Consider the following 23625-nt stretch of genomic DNA (forward strand, 5'->3'; position numbering starts at 1 on the left):
TTCCTGTGAAAATGGCCCTAACCACAGCAACCTGTTGTGGATGGGAATCTGCTCATGATTTTGCTGTTTTGCTATCTGCTACGGCAGCTATCCTTTCCCACAAAGCAGAAACACACCTGATGGCATAGTGAGGAATGTTTAATCCCTACACTTACGTGAAATGCGTTCCTCAGCTAGAGTCTAGCGGGCCAGGAATAGAGCAGGTATTTGCTAGGTGCTCCTGAGCCTCAAAAAGACTCAGCTGCTGGCCACTGGGCTGACGTTCACCTGAGCAGCCGGCCACAGCAGCAACTGCTCTGCAGAATTCTTAGGTCAGTTACAGTCCAGTTAGAATCCTGACAGCAAGACAAATCATAACTCCAGGGTACTGGTCATTTGGAACAGCAGGAAAGTGGGAAATGGGAGGGAACTCAGTTCCCTTCTTTCCGAATGCAGAGGGTCTATTCCAGGACACTGTGCAGTTCAAACACGTTCTTCCTGAAGTCAGATTCAGAGCAGTTCCAGGAGTAAAAATGGTGATTGGTGTATCTCAGTACAGATTTGCTTGATGGTTCTGCATGCATTTCATAAAGGACCTCCATTTACAAGAGAGGCTAATAGCATTAGGCCCTGAACAATCAGAATTTCCTTGGCAAAATTATTGAAGACTCCTTACAAACCTATCATTCTTCTTGGCTATCACAACTTGTTTGGACATTATAGTAAGGGACAAGATCTTAGCTCTTTTCCTTTGCACTGGGACCACATGAAATTTGTGCCATGGGACCCCATCAGTCACACCAATACAGGCAACACCATTTTCAGAACCAAGGTGTCCGTGATTTAAAATCGATTTTGCGTGTAGAGGTCTCCAAAACACCCCCCCCCAATAAACCACACTTCACACAGAAATTTAAGTTTGAGGGTTTTGGCATGATTTTGGCCACAACTTTATTTCAAATACAAAATGTGAGTGGTTGCTTTGGCATTGGTTACGACTATCTGACATCCTCCCACCTGTGGAAGTCAGGGTGAGGAATAGAAATTGAGGAGAGAATGGAGACGGGGGTCAGAGACTCTCCTCTCCTCAACTGCTCCCAGGGGCTCTTCCGTGGCCCTAGCCCCTTGTAGGGGGTACGGACGAAAGCATGGCCAGCCCCAGAATTCCTTTAACGGAATTTCCCGTGCAGCAGCAGCAGCATTGTAGGGTCAGGCATGGCCAAGCATTTCCCCTACAGCAACCGAGACACCTTTAGGATAATTCCCAGAGCTGAAAGTGACCACTTCCCACTTGAGTTATCTCTGATATCATTCGTTTCTCCTGCTTTTCCTAAATGATTGGATGAAACGGAATATATGATACTTGGAAATAAGAGGTGAAAATGGAATGCACAGGTCCAAGAAAAAACGATTCAGATCCTGGATTCCCATGAATTTGTTTCATTAAAGGGGGAATTGTTTTTAGAAACAGGAAACATAATTGGTCTGTATGAGAACATAATTAACAGAATGCGCCCATTGATGACCACAACTAGTATGTCTAAAAATAAAAAGTTTAAAAGACATACCTGGTTTGATAAGGAGTGTCAGAATAGTAAAAAAAAAAGCTTATCTAGGGAACTCAGAACATTGAAGTTAAAACATGATAAGCACAATCTTGTTATACAGTGGTACCTCGGTTTATGAACACAATTGGTACCGGAAGTCTGTTCATAAACTGAAGCGTTCATAAACTGAAGCGAACTTTCCCATTGAAAGTAATGGAAAGTGAATTAATCCGTTCCAGATGGTCTGCGGAGTAAGCGTTCATAAACTGAAGCAAACTTTCCCATTGAAAGTAATGGAAAGTGGATTAATCCGTTCCAGACGGGTCCGCAGAGTACTTAAACTGAAGCGTTCATAAACTGAAGCATGGGTGTAATTGGTTCCGGAAGTCTGTTCATAAACTGAAGCGTTCATAAACTGAAGCAAACTTTCCCATTGAAAGTAATGGAAAATGAATTAATCCGTTCCAGATGGGTCCGCAGCGTTCATAAACCGAAAATTCATAAACCGAGGTGTTCATAAACCGAGGTTCTACTGTACAAGCTGAGGTAGCCCAATTACGTTATAATTATAAATTACTAGTTACAAGCAAGAAACAAATACAGTATGAGCAACAGTGGAAAGCATTGGGAGATGCAGCACTTCAAAAGTATTCACGGAAATTTGGGCATCTGGTCGCCCAAGGTACAAATGGGCTGGGCTACTCGCTAGAAGCATCAGTCCAAGGAAAGGATTGGGTTACATATTTTACAGGAATATATGGCCCCCGAACCAACCCACCCTCACAAGTTGACCACATTCAGTTATCAGAACTGCCAGAATGGCCAGACATCACGCCCAACCAGATTAAGAGGCTAATCATAAGCCAACAAGCCAATAAAGCCCCAGGAGAAGACATGATCCCAGCGGAGATTTATAAGATAAGACTGGATTTCTGGCCACCCATTTTTGCAAAACTGTTCTCATATATTAACACCTCAGGTCGCATACCAGAAGGGTGGAAGCTGAGCATAATTGCCCCAATATATAAAAAGGGTGATAAGAAAATTCCCGCCAATTATAGACCTATTAGTTTGCTAGATGTAGCCTCTAAATTATATGCCACACTCCTCCTTGGGAGACTGGAAGAATGGGCAGATACAAATAAGGTGATATCTGAGGCCCAGGCAGGTTTCCAAAGAGGGAAATCCACATTGGACCAGTGCTTTGTGATGAACATTCTGCTATGTAAATACATCCATAATTTGAAGCAAAAACTATATGTTGCTTTTATTGATCTAAAATCAGCTTTCGATACGATTCCGAGACACGCATTGTGGCAGACATTGGGGAAGACAAATATAGATCGCCGTCTATTATTTCTTATCAGAACATTGTATACTGATACATCGATACAAGTAAAGGTGGATCATGCCGGCCATCTCACTACAAGAATTAAGACTACTACTGGTCATGGGCGTAGGCGGGGGGGGGCAGGAGAGGGCAGCTGCCCCCCCTGAAGCAAAAAAATAATGTATTTTTGTTGTTGTTGTTGTTTAGTCGTTTAGTCGTGTCCGACTCTTCGTGACCCCATGGACCACAGCACGCCAGGCACTCCTGTCTTGCACTGCCTCCCGCAGTTTGGTCAAACTCATGTTCGTAGCCTCGAGAACACTGTCCAACCATCTTGTCCTCTGACGTCCCCTTCTCCTAGTGCCCTCAATCTTTCCCAACATCAGGGTCTTTTCCACAGATTCTTCTCTTCTCATGAGGTGGCCAAAGTATTGGAGCCTCAGCTTCACGATCTGTCCTTCCAGGGAGCACTCAGGGCTGATTTCCTTAAGAATGGATAGGTTTGATCTTCTTGCAGTCCATGGGACTCTCAAGAGTCTCCTCCAGCACCACAATTCAAAAGCATCAATTCTTCGGCGATCAGCCTTCTTTATGGTCCAGCTCTCACTTCCATACATCACTACTGGGAAAACCTTAGCTTTAACTATACGGACCTTTGTCGGCAAGGTGATGTCTCTGCCTTTTAAGATGCTGTCTAGGTTTGTCATCGCTTTTCTCCCAAGAAGCAGGCGTCTTTTAATTTCGTGACTGCTGTCACCATCTGCAGTGATCAAGGAGCCCAAGAAGGTGAAATCTCTCACTGCCTCCATTTCTTCCCCTTCTATTTGCCAGGAGGTGATGGGACCAGTGGCCATGATCTTGGTTTTTTTGATGTTGAGCTTCAGACCATATTTTGCGCTCTCCTCTTTCACCCTCATTAAAAGGTTCTTTAATTCCTCCTCGCTTTCTGCCATCAAGGTTGTATCATCTGCATATCTGAGGTTGTTGATATTTCTTCCGGCAATCTATTTTACAGACCATAACCAGCACTTTTCCCCTCCAAAAACTGAAGTGGAAAGGGCTTTGCTTTAGCAAGAGCAGCTAAGTCTCCGCTTGCTGGGGAGGGGGGGCACACAGCTGTAACCAAAACACATCAAATAAATAAAGCAACGTGGCTACCAGTAGTTAAGCAGTTAAGACAATGGAGCAGATATCCCCAGGCAATATTCGATAGCTGACCACTTCACCCTATTGTTCTTCAGAGGGAGTTTTTAATGAGCATTCAGGAATCACGTTAAGAGTTCTATTGGCGATTTAATGAGGGTGCAGAGGATTCAATTTGACTAAGGTGGCTCTTCAAGGCTAAAAGGAAGTGAATAAGAAAGGGGGGGCCTGTAGCTTTGACAGACACAGTGATGTTTATAAAAAGCAGTGGTGTTCCAGTCTGCCCCTCCTCCTGCATCTGTATACTGTAAATCGGGGGTGGCCACCTCCCAAGAGTCTCTGATCTACTCTCAGAGTTTAAAACTGGGAGTGATCTACCCCCTTGTGGGGGGTTCAGGTCCAAGCTGTTGAGTTTTTTTTAAGGAAGGGAAGCCCTTTTTTGGGTTTAGGTCAAACTTGTTGAGCTTCTTTTAGGAGGAAGGGAGGCCCATTTTTGTTTAGGGCTTCAGGTCATAGTTCAACTTTTTTTAGGGGTGAGGAAAATTTTGGGTGAGCTTTTTTTTAGGGGTGCCAGTGACCTACCAGTGATCTACCACAGACATCCAGTGATCTACTGGTAGATCACAATCTACCTGTTGGACGTGCCTGCTGTAAATCAAGCAGAGAGAAAGCTGCTTTCAAGGCTCCTGTACAGGCGTACCGGTATCTTCCTCTTGCTGCAGAGTTCCAGCATCACAGCGTCAACCAGAGGCACCCACAAATATGAGTTATCCCTCTCTCTATTTCTTCCTTCCTTCCCTCCCTCTTCCATCCTTAATAAAATACTGCCAGGGGGGGCAGTTCAGCCCCACATAGAAAGCCCATCAAGATGGGGGGGGGTGACTCTTTCAAATACGGTATTCACCAGTTACCAATTTTGGGGTGGTGGTGGCGGCACCTAGGCCTCTAGGAGTTGGCTGCTATGCCTAGGAGTAGGACAATTCAAGAAAGCAGAATGATGCATATGCTATGGTAATATATCAATAGAATCATAGAATTGTAGTCGGAAGGGACACACAAAGGTCATCTAGTCCAACCCCCTGCAATGCAGGATTTTTTTCTAAGGTGCGGTTTGAACCCACGACATGGTTGAAATATTATGCTAATATGCAGCAACGCCTCGGAGCCGTCGTGGCTGCAGCTGTGCCTTGCCTCACCCTCGCCCGCCCTGCCACCCCCTCTCGCCTGCCCGACCCTCCCGTCCTCTCCAGCCAAGCAGGGTAGCCGCCAACGCTGCCAGCCCCAGAAGCACAAGATGGCCGCTGCCGCCGTCGCCACGATGTCCTCGGGCCCGCTGGCCCTGTAGCCCCGCCCACATTCCCACTTTGTGGCCCCTCTGCTCCCATGCCTTGGCCCCGCCCCTGAACGACCATGGCTTGCTCCCCCCCTAGTTTTGATCCTGGCTACGCCCCTGCTACTGGTGTTAAACAGGGATGCATTTTGGCCTCTTTCTTGTTTAATTTTTATATTAATGACATAGTTAAAGAACTGGAGGGCCTGCAGTTTGCCCTTGCCACAATTCTTGATCAGAAACTCTCTGTTTTAATGTACGCCAATGACCTAGTACTTGTATCTAGAACCTAGTTGGGCCTGAGGCAATTACTTGCAAAAATAAGCTCCTATTGCACGAGGAATGCCTTATCCATACATTACGATAAAACGCAGGTCATTGTATTTGGGAAGCCCCCTAAAAAGCATGTTTGGCACCTGGAAAAACACATCATGAACGAAGTAAAGACGTTCAAATACCTGGGACTGGTTTATTCAGAAATGGCATCTTGGAATGCACAGCTGTCCAATATTAAATTGCAAGCCTTTAAATCGGTAAAAGCTATTTTGAAATTTGCTGCTTGCAATGGGGGAAACCTAGTCAATCCAGCTCTATCGGTGTACAAAGCAAAATCAATGGCCCAGATTTTATATGGTGCAGAGGTTTGGGGCACTTCAAACGTTTCTGGTCTGGAACCCCCACAGAACGATTTTTTTATTATTTAATGTTTCAACTGGTATATTAAAGTGTTTCCATAGCTTTGTGCTGATTAGGTCATGTTTTCATAATGTAAATGTCCTAAGTTTTCTACCAAATTTGTATATATTTTACTGAATTACATTGTATACATTGCAGCAGCCTTTGGCTATAAGCAGTAAACTTGATACCTACAGCAACCATTGGAGGGGCCGGCACAGCCAATCCTGGCCCCTCCACCAACCAATTTATTAACCAATGCCTAACTGCAACCTTACAAGTTGTGACAAATTGTAGGCGCAGTAGGCGAAAACCAAGTGGCACCAGCCAATCAGCCAAATGGAAAAATTCCTACTAGGCCCCTGCCCCCAAAGCAGACGACCCCATGGCAGGCATAGCAAGGTCAAACGCAACAGCTTAAATAAAAACCCAGAGCTGGGGCAAGAAGGCATCTTCAAATATTAAATAAAGGCAAAGAGTGAGTTCCCAGGAATTGCAAGCCCCCTGGTGATGAATCAACCATATATTAAATAAATGCAAGGAGTGAAACACCATTTTCAGAACCAAGGTGTCCGTGATTTAAAATCGCTTTTGAGTCTAGAGGTCTCCAAAACACCCCCCAATAAATCACACTTCACACAGAAATATATGTTTGAGGTTTTTGGCATAATTTTGGCCACAACTTTATTTAAAATACAAAATGTGAGTGGTTGCTTAGGAAATGAAAGAGCTGATAAAAAAATGTAAATCTATGAGTAGACACAGGAAAGATATCCAGAAGGGGAGGAAGCTTCTGCCTGGCTTTCTGGTATCTCTACGATGCAGGATTGGTTTCGATTGTCGAGATCTTCTGCCTGGCTTTCCGGTATCTCTATGATGCAGGATTCGGTTTGAGTGTCGAGATCTTCTGCCTGGCTTTCCGGTATCTCTACGATGCAGGATTGGTTTCGAGTGCCGAGATCTTCTTCCTGGCTTTCCGGTATCTCTATGATGCAGGATTCATTTCGAGTGTCAAGATCTTCCGCCTGGCTTTCCTGTATCTCAACTGTGGAGGATTTCTCTTTAATTAACAGATCCAGTAGAGAACCACACTTTGAACAAGTAGTTAGTCTCTTGCGTTTTACCGAATGTCTTGGGCTAATCTCCACTGCAATGTCTATTCGATATGGATCTGTTGTGGTGGTCCTGATGCAAAATCTCTGCATCCCAAGCAATGCTGAACTCAGCAGCTGGAGACCCGCAGCAATATAGCCAAGATAAATTGAAGGTCCAATATGCTGCTCGCTGGAAATTGGAGGCAATTCAAAAGTTTCTGGGAAGTCAATTTTCCCATTCTGCAAGACGGAAGACATGTTCCATATCACAGAAATCAGGACAAGGATCCCAGCAGGTATGTTCAGGAACGCTCCAAGCCTAAAAAAGGTTAAGAGGAAATCCTCGTGTTTTCCGGGCTCGAACACATTGCACAAGGCAAATGATATTAATACAAGGGCGGCTGAACTCATAGTGGAAGCTAAGGCCATTAAGTCCTGAGCAATAAAAATTTCCCTTGGGAGGGTTGGATATCGCTCAGTGAGACCTTCACAATGCCAAAAAGAGTTGCCGTCATCAGAAGGGTTTCTCCAAAAACAGACATTCCAGATTCCAATCCAGATGTTTTCAGAGCCGTTCTCTCCACGCCACACTCTCCAGTTGGCACTGGCTGTGGTTGCAATGCACAGAATGCAGGCCAAAATACTCATCAAGAACCCACAGAACTGGAGGCAAGAAACTACGCTCAGCAATCTCCCCACCAGGGAGCCTTCTCTCACCCGCAGGGGGGGTTTGGAGAATAGAGGACCCAGAGAGACTTTGGCAGACATCCTGGAAACAAAAGAGAAGACAACATACAGTGAGGGAGGGAATAACAAGCATGTCTAGTCATTGAAGGACATCCTCCCTCCTGGCCAGAAAGAAGCAGCAAAAGAAGGAGTTCCCCCGCTCTCTCCCACCCCCTGGTTAGGTATAGACATCTGATCCAGAGAAGCCGACACACATACTTTCTTCCAGCACACTGCTCCTGATTGAATATACTGTTGCATTGTTCCTGTGAAAATGGCCCTAACCACAGCAACCTGTTGTGGATGGGAATCTGCTCATGATTTTGCTGTTTTGCTATCTGCTACGGCAGCTATCCTTTCCCACAGAGCAGAAACACACCTGATGGCATAGTGAGGAATGTTTAATCCCTACACTTACTTGAAATGCGTTCCTCAGCTAGAGTCTAGCGGGCCAGGAATAGAGCAGGTATTTGCTAGGTGCTCCTGAGCCTCAAAAAGACTCAGCTGCTGGCCACTGGGCTGACGTTCACCTGAGCAGCCGGCCACAGCAGCAACTGCTCTGCAGAATTCTTAGGTCAGTTACAGTCCAGTTAGAATCCTGACAGCAAGACAAATCATAACTCCAGGGTACTGGTCATTTGGAACAGCAGGAAAGTGGGAAATGGGAGGGAACTCAGTTCCCTTCTTTCCGAATGCAGAGGGTCTATTCCAGGACACTGTGCAGTTCAAACACGTTCTTCCTGAAGTCAGATTCAGAGCAGTTCCAGGAGTAAAAATTGTGATTGGTGTATCTCAGTACAGATTTGCTTGATGGTCCTGCATGCATTTCATAAAGGACCTCCATTTACAAGAGAGGCTAATAGCATTAGGCCCTGAACAATCAGAATTTCCTTGGCAAAATTATTGAAGACTCCTTACAAACCTATCATTCTTCTTGGCTATCACAACTTGTTTGGACATTATAGTAAGGGACAAGATCTTAGCTCTTTTCCTTTGCACTGGGACCACATGAAATTTGTGCCATGGGACCCCATCAGTCACACCAATACAGGCAACACCATTTTCAGAACCAAGGTGTCCGTGATTTAAAATCGATTTTGCGTGTAGAGGTCTCCAAAACACCCCCCCCCCAATAAACCACACTTCACACAGAAATTTAAGTTTGAGGGTTTTGGCATGATTTTGGCCACAACTTTATTTCAAATACAAAATGTGAGTGGTTGCTTTGGCATTGGTTACGACTATCTGACATCCGCCCACCTGTGGAAGTCAGGGTGAGGAATAGAAATTGAGGAGAGAATGGAGACGGGGGTCAGAGACTCTCCTCTCCTCAACTGCTCCCAGGGGCTCTTCCGTGGCCCTAGCCCCTTGTAGGGGGTACGGACGAAAGCATGGCCAGCCCCAGAATTCCTTTAACGGAATTTCCCGTGCAGCAGCAGCAGCATTGTAGGGTCAGGCATGGCCAAGCATTTCCCCTACAGCAACCGAGACACCTTTAGGATAATTCCCAGAGCTGAAAGTGACCACTTCCCACTTGAGTTATCTCTGATATCATTCGTTTCTCCTGCTTTTCCTAAATGATTGGATGAAACGGAATATATGATACTTGGAAATAAGAGGTGAAAATGGAATGCACAGGTCCAAGAAAAAACGATTCAGATCCTGGATTCCCATGAATTTGTTTCATTAAAGGGGGAATTGTTTTTAGAAACAGGAAACATAATTGGTCTGTATGAGAACATAATTAACAGAATGCGCCCATTGATGACCACAACTAGTATGTCTAAAAATAAAAAGTTTAAAAGACATACCTGGTTTGATAAGGAGTGTCAGAATAGTAAAAAAAAAAAGCTTATCTAGGGAACTCAGAACATTGAAGTTAAAACATGATAAGCACAATCTTGTTATACAAGCTGAGGTAGCCCAATTACGTTATAATTATAAATTACTAGTTACAAGCAAGAAACAAATACAGTATGAGCAACAGTGGAAAGCATTGGGAGATGCAGCACTTCAAAAGTATTCACGGAAATTTGGGCATCTGGTCGCCCAAGGTACAAATGGGCTGGGCTACTCGCTAGAAGCATCAGTCCAAGGAAAGGATTGGGTTACATATTTTACAGGAATATATGGCCCCCGAACCAACCCACCCTCACAAGTTGACCACATTCAGTTATCAGAACTGCCAGAATGGCCAGACATCACGCCCAACCAGATTAAGAGGCTAATCATAAGCCAACAAGCCAATAAAGCCCCAGGAGAAGACATGATCCCAGCGGAGATTTATAAGATAAGACTGGATTTCTGGCCACCCAATTTGCAAAACTGTTCTCATATATTAACACCTCAGGTCGCATACCAGAAGGGTGGAAGCTGAGCATAATTGCCCCAATATATAAAAAGGGTGATAAGAAAATTCCCGCCAATTATAGACCTATTAGTTTGCTAGATGTAGCCTCTAAATTATATGCCACACTCCTCCTTGGGAGACTGGAAGAATGGGCAGATACAAATAAGGTGATATCTGAGGCCCAGGCAGGTTTCCAAAGAGGGAAATCCACATTGGACCAGTGCTTTGTGATGAACATTCTGCTATGTAAATACATCCATAATTTGAAGCAAAAACTATATGTTGCTTTTATTGATCTAAAATCAGCTTTCGATACGATTCCGAGACACGCATTGTGGCAGACATTGGGGAAGACAAATATAGATCGCCGTCTATTATTTCTTATCAGAACATTGTATACTGATACATCGATACAAGTAAAGGTGGATCATGCCGGCCATCTCACTACAAGAATTAAGACTACTACTGGTCATGGGCGTGGGCAGGGGGGGCAGGAGAGGGCAGCTGCCCCCCCTGAAGCAAAAAAATAATGTATTTTTGTTGTTGTTGTTGTTTAGTCGTTTAGTCGTGTCCGACTCTTCGTGACCCCATGGACCACAGCACGCCAGGCACTCCTGTCTTGCACTGCCTCCCGCAGTTTGGTCAAACTCATGTTCGTAGCCTCGAGAACACTGTCCAACCATCTTGTCCTCTGACGTCCCCTTCTCCTAGTGCCCTCAATCTTTCCCAACATCAGGGTCTTTTCCACAGATTATTCTCTTCTCATGAGGTGGCCAAAGTATTGGAGCCTTAGCTTCACGATCTGTCCTTCCAGGGAGCACTCAGGGCTGATTTCCTTAAGAATGGATAGGTTTGATCTTCTTGCAGTCCATGGGACTCTCAAGAGTCTCCTCCAGCACCACAATTCAAAAGCATCAATTCTTCGGCGATCAGCCTTCTTTATGGTCCAGCTCTCACTTCCATACATCACTACTGGGAAAACCATAGCTTTAACTATACGGACCTTTGTCGGCAAGGTGATGTCTCTGCCTTTTAAGATGCTGTCTAGGTTTGTCATCGCTTTTCTCCCAAGAAGCAGGCGTCTTTTAATTTCGTGACTGCTGTCACCATCTGCAGTGATCAAGGAGCCCAAGAAGGTGAAATCTCTCACTGCCTCCATTTCTTCCCCTTCTATTTGCCAGGAGGTGATGGGACCAGTGGCCATGATCTTGGTTTTTTTGATGTTGAGCTTCAGACCATATTTTGCGCTCTCCTCTTTCACCCTCATTAAAAGGTTCTTTAATTCCTCCTCGCTTTCTGCCATCAAGGTTGTATCATCTGCATATCTGAGGTTGTTGATATTTCTTCCGGCAATCTATTTTACAGACCATAACCAGCACTTTTCCCCTCCAAAAACTGAAGTGGAAAGGGCTTTGCTTTAGCAAGAGCAGCTAAGTCTCCGCTTGCTGGGGAGGGGGGGCACACAGCTGTAACCAAAACACATCAAATAAATAAAGCAACGTGGCTACCAGTAGTTAAGCAGTTAAGACAATGGAGCAGATATCCCCAGGCAATATTCGATAGCTGACCACTTCACCCTATTGTTCTTCAGAGGGAGTTTTTAATGAGCATTCAGGAATCACGTTAAGAGTTCTATTGGCGATTTAATGAGGGTGCAGAGGATTCAATTTGACTAAGGTGGCTCTTCAAGGCTAAAAGGAAGTGAATAAGAAAGGGGGGGCCTGTAGCTTTGACAGACACAGTGATGTTTATAAAAAGCAGTGGTGTTCCAGTCTGCCCCTCCTCCTGCATCTGTATACTGTAAATCGGGGGTGGCCACCTCCCAAGAGTCTCTGATCTACTCTCAGAGTTTAAAACTGGGAGTGATCTACCCCCTTGTGGGGGGTTCAGGTCAAAGCTGTTGAGTTTTTTTTAAGGAAGGGAAGCCCTTTTTTTGGGTTTAGGTCAAACTTGTTGAGCTTCTTTTAGGAGGAAGGGAGGCCCATTTTTGTTTAGGGCTTCAGGTCATAGTTCAACTTTTTTTAGGGGTGAGGAAAATTTTGGGTGAGCTTTTTTTAGGGGTGCCAGTGACCTACCAGTGATCTACCACAGACATCCAGTGATCTACTGGTAGATCACAATCTACCTGTTGGACGTGCCTGCTGTAAATCAAGCAGAGAGAAAGCTGCTTTCAAGGCTCCTGTACAGGCGTACCGGTATCTTCCTCTTGCTGCAGAGTTCCAGCATCACAGCGTCAACCAGAGGCACCCACAAATATGAGTTATCCCTCTCTCTATTTCTTCCTTCCTTCCCTCCCTCTTCCATCCTTAATAAAATACTGCCAGGGGGGGCAGTTCAGCCCCACATAGAAAGCCCATCAAGATGGGGGGGGGTGACTCTTTCAAATACGGTATTCACCAGTTACCAATTTTGGGGTGGTGGTGGCGGCACCTAGGCCTCTAGGAGTTGGCTGCTATGCCTAGGAGTAGGACAATTCAAGAAAGCAGAATGATGCATATGCTATGGTAATATATCAATAGAATCATAGAATTGTAGTCGGAAGGGACACACAAAGGTCATCTAGTCCAACCCCCTGCAATGCAGGATTTTTTTCTAAGGTGAGGTTTGAACCCACGACATGGTTGAAATATTATGCTAATATGCAGCAACGCCTCGGAGCCGTCGTGGCTGCAGCTGTGCCTTGCCTCACCCTCGCCCGCCCTGCCACCCCCTCTCGCCTGCCCGACCCTCCCGTCCTCTCCAGCCAAGCAGGGTAGCCGCCAACGCTGCCAGCCCCAGAAGCACAAGATGGCCGCTGCCGCCGTCGCCACGATGTCCTCGGGCCCGCTGGCCCTGTAGCCCCGCCCACATTCCCACTTTGTGGCCCCTCTGCTCCCATGCCTTGGCCCCGCCCCTGAACGACCATGGCTTGCTCCCCCCCTAGTTTTGATCCTGGCTACGCCCCTGCTACTGGTGTTAAACAGGGATGCATTTTGGCCTCTTTCTTGTTTAATTTTTATATTAATGACATAGTTAAAGAACTGGAGGGCCTGCAGTTTGCCCTTGCCACAATTCTTGATCAGAAACTCTCTGTTTTAATGTACGCCAATGACCTAGTACTTGTATCTAGAACCCAGTTGGGCCTGAGGCAATTACTTGCAAAAATAAGCTCCTATTGCACGAGGAATGCCTTATCCATACATTACGATAAAACGCAGGTCATTGTATTTGGGAAGCCCCCTAAAAAGCATGTTTGGCACCTGGAAAAACACATCATGAACGAAGTAAAGACGTTCAAATACCTGGGACTGGTTTATTCAGAAATGGCATCTTGGAATGCACAGCTGTCCAATATTAAATTGCAAGCCTTTAAATCGGTAAAAGCTATTTTGAAATTTGCTGCTTGCAATGGGGGAAACCTAGTCAATCCAGCTCTATCGGTGTACAAAGCAAAATCAATGGCCCAGATTTTATATGGTGCAGAGGTTTGGGGCACTTCAAACGTTTCTGGTCTGGAACCCCCACAGAACGATTTTTTTATTATTTAATGTTTCAACTGGTATATTAAAGTGTTTCCATAGCTTTGTGCTGATTAGGTCATGTTTTCATAATGTAAATGTCCTAAGTTTTCTACCAAATTTGTATATATTTTACTGAATTACATTGTATACATTGCAGCAGCCTTTGGCTATAAGCAGTAAACTTGATACCTACAGCAACCATTGGAGGGGCCGGCACAGCCAATCCTGGCCCCTCCACCAACCAATTTATTAACCAATGCCTAACTGCAACCTTACAAGTTGTGACAAATTGTAGGCGCAGTAGGCGAAAACCAAGTGGCACCAGCCAATCAGCCAAATGGAAAAATTCCTACTAGGCCCCTGCCCCCAAAGCAGACGACCCCATGGCAGGCATAGCAAGGTCAAACGCAACAGCTTAAATAAAAACCCAGAGCTGGGGCAAGAAGGCATCTTCAAATATTAAATAAAGGCAAAGAGTGAGTTCCCAGGAATTGCAAGCCCCCTGGTGATGAATCAACCATATATTAAATAAATGCAAGGAGTGAAACACCATTTTCAGAACCAAGGTGTCCGTGATTTAAAATCGCTTTTGAGTCTAGAGGTCTCCAAAACACCCCCCAATAAATCACACTTCACACAGAAATATATGTTTGAGGTTTTTGGCATAATTTTGGCCACAACTTTATTTAAAATACAAAATGTGAGTGGTTGCTTAGGAAATGAAAGAGCTGATAAAAAAATGTAAATCTATGAGTAGACACAGGAAAGATATCCAGAAGGGGAGGAAGCTTCTGCCTGGCTTTCTGGTATCTCTACGATGCAGGATTGGTTTCGATTGTCGAGATCTTCTGCCTGGCTTTCCGGTATCTCTATGATGCAGGATTCGGTTTGAGTGTCGAGATCTTCTGCCTGGCTTTCCGGTATCTCTACGATGCAGGATTGGTTTCGAGTGCCGAGATCTTCTTCCTGGCTTTCCGGTATCTCTATGATGCAGGATTCATTTCGAGTGTCAAGATCTTCCGCCTGGCTTTCCTGTATCTCAACTGTGGAGGATTTCTCTTTAATTAACAGATCCAGTAGAGAACCACACTTTGAACAAGTAGTTAGTCTCTTGCGTTTTACCGAATGTCTTGGGCTAATCTCCACTGCAATGTCTATTCGATATGGATCTGTTGTGGTGGTCCTGATGCAAAATCTCTGCATCCCAAGCAATGCTGAACTCAGCAGCTGGAGACCCGCAGCAATATAGCCAAGATAAATTGAAGGTCCAATATGCTGCTCGCTGGAAATTGGAGGCAATTCAAAAGTTTCTGGGAAGTCAATTTTCCCATTCTGCAAGACGGAAGACATGTTCCATATCACAGAAATCAGGACAAGGATCCCAGCAGGTATGTTCAGGAACGCTCCAAGCCTAAAAAAGGTTAAGAGGAAATCCTCGTGTTTTCCGGGCTCGAACACATTGCACAAGGCAAATGATATTAATACAAGGGCGGCTGAACTCATAGTGGAAGCTAAGGCCATTAAGTCCTGAGCAATAAAAATTTCCCTTGGGAGGGTTGGATATCGCTCAGTGAGACCTTCACAATGCCAAAAAGAGTTGCCGTCATCAGAAGGGTTTCTCCAAAAACAGACATTCCAGATTCCAATCCAGATGTTTTCAGAGCCGTTCTCTCCACGCCACACTCTCCAGTTGGCACTGGCTGTGGTTGCAATGCACAGAATGCAGGCCAAAATACTCATCAAGAACCCACAGAACTGGAGGCAAGAAACTACGCTCAGCAATCTCCCCACCAGGGAGCCTTCTCTCACCCGCAGGGGGGGTTTGGAGAATAGAGGACCCAGAGAGACTTTGGCAGACATCCTGGAAACAAAAGAGAAGACAACATACAGTGAGGGAGGGAATAACAAGCATGTCTAGTCATTGAAGGACATCCTCCCTCCTGGCCAGAAAGAAGCAGCAAAAGAAGGAGTTCCCCCGCTCTCTCCCACCCCCTGGTTAGGTATAGACATCTGATCCAGAGAAGCCGACACACATACTTTCTTCCAGCACACTGCTCCTGATTGAATATACTGTTGCATTGTTCCTGTGAAAATGGCCCTAACCACAGCAACCTGTTGTGGATGGGAATCTGCTCATGATTTTGCTGTTTTGCTATCTGCTACGGCAGCTATCCTTTCCCACAAAGCAGAAACACACCTGATGGCATAGTGAGGAATGTTTAATCCCTACACTTACGTGAAATGCGTTCCTCAGCTAGAGTCTAGCGGGCCAGGAATAGAGCAGGTATTTGCTAGGTGCTCCTGAGCCTCAAAAAGACTCAGCTGCTGGCCACTGGGCTGACGACGTTCACCTGAGCAGCCGGCCACAGCAGCAACTGCTCTGCAGAATTCTTAGGTCAGTTACAGTCCAGTTAGAATCCTGACAGCAAGACAAATCATAACTCCAGGGTACTGGTCATTTGGAACAGCAGGAAAGTGGGAAATGGGAGGGAACTCAGTTCCCTTCTTTCCGAATGCAGAGGGTCTATTCCAGGACACTGTGCAGTTCAAACACGTTCTTCCTGAAGTCAGATTCAGAGCAGTTCCAGGAGTAAAAATGGTGATTGGTGTATCTCAGTACAGATTTGCTTGATGGTCCTGCATGCATTTCATAAAGGACCTCCATTTACAAGAGAGGCTAATAGCATTAGGCCCTGAACAATCAGAATTTCATTGGCAAAATTATTGAAGACTCCTTACAAACCTATCATTCTTCTTGGCTATCACAACTTGTTTGGACATTATAGTAAGGGACAAGATCTTAGCTCTTTTCCTTTGCACTGGGACCACATGAAATTTGTGCCATGGGACCCCATCAGTCACACCAATACAGGCAACACCATTTTCAGAACCAAGGTGTCCGTGATTTAAAATCGATTTTGCGTGTAGAGGTCTCCAAAACACCCCCCCCCCAATAAATCACACTTCACACAGAAATTTAAGTTTGAGGGTTTTGGCATGATTTTGGCCACAACTTTATTTCAAATACAAAATGTGAGTGGTTGCTTTGGCATTGGTTACGACTATCTGACATCCGCCCACCTGTGGAAGTCAGGGTGAGGAATAGAAATTGAGGAGAGAATGGAGACGGGGGTCAGAGACTCTCCTCTCCTCAACTGCTCCCAGGGGCTCTTCCGTGGCCCTAGCCCCTTGTAGGGGGTACGGACGAAAGCATGGCCAGCCCCAGAATTCCTTTAACGGAATTTCCCGTGCAGCAGCAGCAGCATTGTAGGGTCAGGCATGGCCAAGCATTTCCCCTACAGCAACCGAGACACCTTTAGGATAATTCCCAGAGCTGAAAGTGACCACTTCCCACTTGAGTTATCTCTGATATCATTCGTTTCTCCTGCTTTTCCTAAATGATTGGATGAAACGGAATATATGATACTTGGAAATAAGAGGTGAAAATGGAATGCACAGGTCCAAGAAAAAACGATTCAGATCCTGGATTCCCATGAATTTGTTTCATTAAAGGGGGAATTGTTTTTAGAAACAGGAAACATAATTGGTCTGTATGAGAACATAATTAACAGAATGCGCCCATTGATGACCACAACTAGTATGTCTAAAAATAAAAAGTTTAAAAGACATACCTGGTTTGATAAGGAGTGTCAGAATAGTAAAAAAAAAAGCTTATCTAGGGAACTCAGAACATTGAAGTTAAAACATGATAAGCACAATCTTGTTATACAGTGGTACCTCGGTTTATGAACACAATTGGTACCGGAAGTCTGTTCATAAACTGAAGCGTTCATAAACTGAAGCGAACTTTCCCATTGAAAGTAATGGAAAGTGAATTAATCCGTTCCAGATGGTCTGCGGAGTAAGCGTTCATAAACTGAAGCAAACTTTCCCATTGAAAGTAATGGAAAGTGGATTAATCCGTTCCAGACGGGTCCGCAGAGTACTTAAACTGAAGCGTTCATAAACTGAAGCATGGGTGTAATTGGTTCCGGAAGTCTGTTCATAAACTGAAGCGTTCATAAACTGAAGCAAACTTTCCCATTGAAAGTAATGGAAAATGAATTAATCCGTTCCAGATGGGTCCGCAGCGTTCATAAACCGAAAATTCATAAACCGAGGTGTTCATAAACCGAGGTTCTACTGTACAAGCTGAGGTAGCCCAATTACGTTATAATTATAAATTACTAGTTACAAGCAAGAAACAAATACAGTATGAGCAACAGTGGAAAGCATTGGGAGATGCAGCACTTCAAAAGTATTCACGGAAATTTGGGCATCTGGTCGCCCAAGGTACAAATGGGCTGGGCTACTCGCTAGAAGCATCAGTCCAAGGAAAGGATTGGGTTACATATTTTACAGGAATATATGGCCCCCGAACCAACCCACCCTCACAAGTTGACCACATTCAGTTATCAGAACTGCCAGAATGGCCAGACATCACGCCCAACCAGATTAAGAGGCTAATCATAAGCCAACAAGCCAATAAAGCCCCAGGAGAAGACATGATCCCAGCGGAGATTTATAAGATAAGACTGGATTTCTGGCCACCCATTTTTGCAAAACTGTTCTCATATATTAACACCTCAGGTCGCATACCAGAAGGGTGGAAGCTGAGCATAATTGCCCCAATATATAAAAAGGGTGATAAGAAAATTCCCGCCAATTATAGACCTATTAGTTTGCTAGATGTAGCCTCTAAATTATATGCCACACTCCTCCTTGGGAGACTGGAAGAATGGGCAGATACAAATAAGGTGATATCTGAGGCCCAGGCAGGTTTCCAAAGAGGGAAATCCACATTGGACCAGTGCTTTGTGATGAACATTCTGCTATGTAAATACATCCATAATTTGAAGCAAAAACTATATGTTGCTTTTATTGATCTAAAATCAGCTTTCGATACGATTCCGAGACACGCATTGTGGCAGACATTGGGGAAGACAAATATAGATCGCCGTCTATTATTTCTTATCAGAACATTGTATACTGATACATCGATACAAGTAAAGGTGGATCATGCCGGCCATCTCACTACAAGAATTAAGACTACTACTGGTCATGGGCGTAGGCGGGGGGGGCAGGAGAGGGCAGCTGCCCCCCCTGAAGCAAAAAAATAATGTATTTTTGTTGTTGTTGTTGTTTAGTCGTTTAGTCGTGTCCGACTCTTCGTGACCCCATGGACCACAGCACGCCAGGCACTCCTGTCTTGCACTGCCTCCCGCAGTTTGGTCAAACTCATGTTCGTAGCCTCGAGAACACTGTCCAACCATCTTGTCCTCTGACGTCCCCTTCTCCTAGTGCCCTCAATCTTTCCCAACATCAGGGTCTTTTCCACAGATTCTTCTCTTCTCATGAGGTGGCCAAAGTATTGGAGCCTCAGCTTCACGATCTGTCCTTCCAGGGAGCACTCAGGGCTGATTTCCTTAAGAATGGATAGGTTTGATCTTCTTGCAGTCCATGGGACTCTCAAGAGTCTCCTCCAGCACCACAATTCAAAAGCATCAATTCTTCGGCGATCAGCCTTCTTTATGGTCCAGCTCTCACTTCCATACATCACTACTGGGAAAACCTTAGCTTTAACTATACGGACCTTTGTCGGCAAGGTGATGTCTCTGCCTTTTAAGATGCTGTCTAGGTTTGTCATCGCTTTTCTCCCAAGAAGCAGGCGTCTTTTAATTTCGTGACTGCTGTCACCATCTGCAGTGATCAAGGAGCCCAAGAAGGTGAAATCTCTCACTGCCTCCATTTCTTCCCCTTCTATTTGCCAGGAGGTGATGGGACCAGTGGCCATGATCTTGGTTTTTTTGATGTTGAGCTTCAGACCATATTTTGCGCTCTCCTCTTTCACCCTCATTAAAAGGTTCTTTAATTCCTCCTCGCTTTCTGCCATCAAGGTTGTATCATCTGCATATCTGAGGTTGTTGATATTTCTTCCGGCAATCTATTTTACAGACCATAACCAGCACTTTTCCCCTCCAAAAACTGAAGTGGAAAGGGCTTTGCTTTAGCAAGAGCAGCTAAGTCTCCGCTTGCTGGGGAGGGGGGGCACACAGCTGTAACCAAAACACATCAAATAAATAAAGCAACGTGGCTACCAGTAGTTAAGCAGTTAAGACAATGGAGCAGATATCCCCAGGCAATATTCGATAGCTGACCACTTCACCCTATTGTTCTTCAGAGGGAGTTTTTAATGAGCATTCAGGAATCACGTTAAGAGTTCTATTGGCGATTTAATGAGGGTGCAGAGGATTCAATTTGACTAAGGTGGCTCTTCAAGGCTAAAAGGAAGTGAATAAGAAAGGGGGGGCCTGTAGCTTTGACAGACACAGTGATGTTTATAAAAAGCAGTGGTGTTCCAGTCTGCCCCTCCTCCTGCATCTGTATACTGTAAATCGGGGGTGGCCACCTCCCAAGAGTCTCTGATCTACTCTCAGAGTTTAAAACTGGGAGTGATCTACCCCCTTGTGGGGGGTTCAGGTCCAAGCTGTTGAGTTTTTTTTAAGGAAGGGAAGCCCTTTTTTGGGTTTAGGTCAAACTTGTTGAGCTTCTTTTAGGAGGAAGGGAGGCCCATTTTTGTTTAGGGCTTCAGGTCATAGTTCAACTTTTTTTAGGGGTGAGGAAAATTTTGGGTGAGCTTTTTTTTAGGGGTGCCAGTGACCTACCAGTGATCTACCACAGACATCCAGTGATCTACTGGTAGATCACAATCTACCTGTTGGACGTGCCTGCTGTAAATCAAGCAGAGAGAAAGCTGCTTTCAAGGCTCCTGTACAGGCGTACCGGTATCTTCCTCTTGCTGCAGAGTTCCAGCATCACAGCGTCAACCAGAGGCACCCACAAATATGAGTTATCCCTCTCTCTATTTCTTCCTTCCTTCCCTCCCTCTTCCATCCTTAATAAAATACTGCCAGGGGGGGCAGTTCAGCCCCACATAGAAAGCCCATCAAGATGGGGGGGGGGTGACTCTTTCAAATACGGTATTCACCAGTTACCAATTTTGGGGTGGTGGTGGCGGCACCTAGGCCTCTAGGAGTTGGCTGCTATGCCTAGGAGTAGGACAATTCAAGAAAGCAGAATGATGCATATGCTATGGTAATATATCAATAGAATCATAGAATTGTAGTCGGAAGGGACACACAAAGGTCATCTAGTCCAACCCCCTGCAATGCAGGATTTTTTTCTAAGGTGCGGTTTGAACCCACGACATGGTTGAAATATTATGCTAATATGCAGCAACGCCTCGGAGCCGTCGTGGCTGCAGCTGTGCCTTGCCTCACCCTCGCCCGCCCTGCCACCCCCTCTCGCCTGCCCGACCCTCCCGTCCTCTCCAGCCAAGCAGGGTAGCCGCCAACGCTGCCAGCCCCAGAAGCACAAGATGGCCGCTGCCGCCGTCGCCACGATGTCCTCGGGCCCGCTGGCCCTGTAGCCCCGCCCACATTCCCACTTTGTGGCCCCTCTGCTCCCATGCCTTGGCCCCGCCCCTGAACGACCATGGCTTGCTCCCCCCCTAGTTTTGATCCTGGCTACGCCCCTGCTACTGGTGTTAAACAGGGATGCATTTTGGCCTCTTTCTTGTTTAATTTTTATATTAATGACATAGTTAAAGAACTGGAGGGCCTGCAGTTTGCCCTTGCCACAATTCTTGATCAGAAACTCTCTGTTTTAATGTACGCCAATGACCTAGTACTTGTATCTAGAACCTAGTTGGGCCTGAGGCAATTACTTGCAAAAATAAGCTCCTATTGCACGAGGAATGCCTTATCCATACATTACGATAAAACGCAGGTCATTGTATTTGGGAAGCCCCCTAAAAAGCATGTTTGGCACCTGGAAAAACACATCATGAACGAAGTAAAGACGTTCAAATACCTGGGACTGGTTTATTCAGAAATGGCATCTTGGAATGCACAGCTGTCCAATATTAAATTGCAAGCCTTTAAATCGGTAAAAGCTATTTTGAAATTTGCTGCTTGCAATGGGGGAAACCTAGTCAATCCAGCTCTATCGGTGTACAAAGCAAAATCAATGGCCCAGATTTTATATGGTGCAGAGGTTTGGGGCACTTCAAACGTTTCTGGTCTGGAACCCCCACAGAACGATTTTTTTATTATTTAATGTTTCAACTGGTATATTAAAGTGTTTCCATAGCTTTGTGCTGATTAGGTCATGTTTTCATAATGTAAATGTCCTAAGTTTTCTACCAAATTTGTATATATTTTACTGAATTACATTGTATACATTGCAGCAGCCTTTGGCTATAAGCAGTAAACTTGATACCTACAGCAACCATTGGAGGGGCCGGCACAGCCAATCCTGGCCCCTCCACCAACCAATTTATTAACCAATGCCTAACTGCAACCTTACAAGTTGTGACAAATTGTAGGCGCAGTAGGCGAAAACCAAGTGGCACCAGCCAATCAGCCAAATGGAAAAATTCCTACTAGGCCCCTGCCCCCAAAGCAGACGACCCCATGGCAGGCATAGCAAGGTCAAACGCAACAGCTTAAATAAAAACCCAGAGCTGGGGCAAGAAGGCATCTTCAAATATTAAATAAAGGCAAAGAGTGAGTTCCCAGGAATTGCAAGCCCCCTGGTGATGAATCAACCATATATTAAATAAATGCAAGGAGTGAAACACCATTTTCAGAACCAAGGTGTCCGTGATTTAAAATCGCTTTTGAGTCTAGAGGTCTCCAAAACACCCCCCAATAAATCACACTTCACACAGAAATATATGTTTGAGGTTTTTGGCATAATTTTGGCCACAACTTTATTTAAAATACAAAATGTGAGTGGTTGCTTAGGAAATGAAAGAGCTGATAAAAAAATGTAAATCTATGAGTAGACACAGGAAAGATATCCAGAAGGGGAGGAAGCTTCTGCCTGGCTTTCTGGTATCTCTACGATGCAGGATTGGTTTCGATTGTCGAGATCTTCTGCCTGGCTTTCCGGTATCTCTATGATGCAGGATTCGGTTTGAGTGTCGAGATCTTCTGCCTGGCTTTCCGGTATCTCTACGATGCAGGATTGGTTTCGAGTGCCGAGATCTTCTTCCTGGCTTTCCGGTATCTCTATGATGCAGGATTCATTTCGAGTGTCAAGATCTTCCGCCTGGCTTTCCTGTATCTCAACTGTGGAGGATTTCTCTTTAATTAACAGATCCAGTAGAGAACCACACTTTGAACAAGTAGTTAGTCTCTTGCGTTTTACCGAATGTCTTGGGCTAATCTCCACTGCAATGTCTATTCGATATGGATCTGTTGTGGTGGTCCTGATGCAAAATCTCTGCATCCCAAGCAATGCTGAACTCAGCAGCTGGAGACCCGCAGCAATATAGCCAAGATAAATTGAAGGTCCAATATGCTGCTCGCTGGAAATTGGAGGCAATTCAAAAGTTTCTGGGAAGTCAATTTTCCCATTCTGCAAGACGGAAGACATGTTCCATATCACAGAAATCAGGACAAGGATCCCAGCAGGTATGTTCAGGAACGCTCCAAGCCTAAAAAAGGTTAAGAGGAAATCCTCGTGTTTTCCGGGCTCGAACACATTGCACAAGGCAAATGATATTAATACAAGGGCGGCTGAACTCATAGTGGAAGCTAAGGCCATTAAGTCCTGAGCAATAAAAATTTCCCTTGGGAGGGTTGGATATCGCTCAGTGAGACCTTCACAATGCCAAAAAGAGTTGCCGTCATCAGAAGGGTTTCTCCAAAAACAGACATTCCAGATTCCAATCCAGATGTTTTCAGAGCCGTTCTCTCCACGCCACACTCTCCAGTTGGCACTGGCTGTGGTTGCAATGCACAGAATGCAGGCCAAAATACTCATCAAGAACCCACAGAACTGGAGGCAAGAAACTACGCTCAGCAATCTCCCCACCAGGGAGCCTTCTCTCACCCGCAGGGGGGGTTTGGAGAATAGAGGACCCAGAGAGACTTTGGCAGACAT

General features: G+C 45.2%; 4 protein-coding genes across 4 annotated transcripts in view; 1 reads left to right on the forward strand and 3 right to left on the reverse strand.

Moving 5' to 3' along the window:
* The window catches only part of GPR50 (G protein-coupled receptor 50), a 125343-nt gene that overhangs the window by 55811 nt on the left and 45907 nt on the right, over positions 1–23625 (forward strand). The gene's annotated exons all lie outside the window — the stretch shown is intronic.
* Positions 6661–7866, reverse strand: LOC148686558 (claudin-17-like). Its single transcript, XM_088664466.1, has one exon. The coding sequence runs from the start codon at positions 7864–7866 to the stop codon at positions 6754–6756; it is 1113 nt and encodes a 370-aa protein (XP_088520592.1). The 3' UTR covers positions 6661–6753.
* Positions 14329–15534, reverse strand: LOC148686559 (claudin-17-like). Its single transcript, XM_088664467.1, has one exon. It carries the CDS (start codon positions 15532–15534, stop codon positions 14422–14424), a length of 1113 nt encoding a protein of 370 aa, XP_088520593.1. The 3' UTR covers positions 14329–14421.
* LOC148686560 (claudin-17-like) lies at positions 22420–23625 on the reverse strand. The gene has a single exon (XM_088664469.1). It carries the CDS (start codon positions 23623–23625, stop codon positions 22513–22515), a length of 1113 nt encoding a protein of 370 aa, XP_088520595.1. The 3' UTR covers positions 22420–22512.

Source organism: Zootoca vivipara, chromosome Z2, assembly GCF_965207765.1.
Source record: "Zootoca vivipara chromosome Z2, rZooViv2.hap1.1, whole genome shotgun sequence".
In the NCBI taxonomy this organism is placed as follows: Eukaryota; Metazoa; Chordata; class Lepidosauria; order Squamata; family Lacertidae; genus Zootoca; species Zootoca vivipara.

Excerpts from the sequence above, each read along its gene's own strand:
- LOC148686559 (XM_088664467.1), bottom strand. The coding sequence starts at position 15,534 with ATGTCTGCCAAAGTCTCTCTGGGTCCTCTATTCTCCAAACCCCCCCTG.
- LOC148686560 (XM_088664469.1), bottom strand. The coding sequence starts at position 23,625 with ATGTCTGCCAAAGTCTCTCTGGGTCCTCTATTCTCCAAACCCCCCCTG.
- LOC148686558 (XM_088664466.1), bottom strand. The coding sequence starts at position 7,866 with ATGTCTGCCAAAGTCTCTCTGGGTCCTCTATTCTCCAAACCCCCCCTG.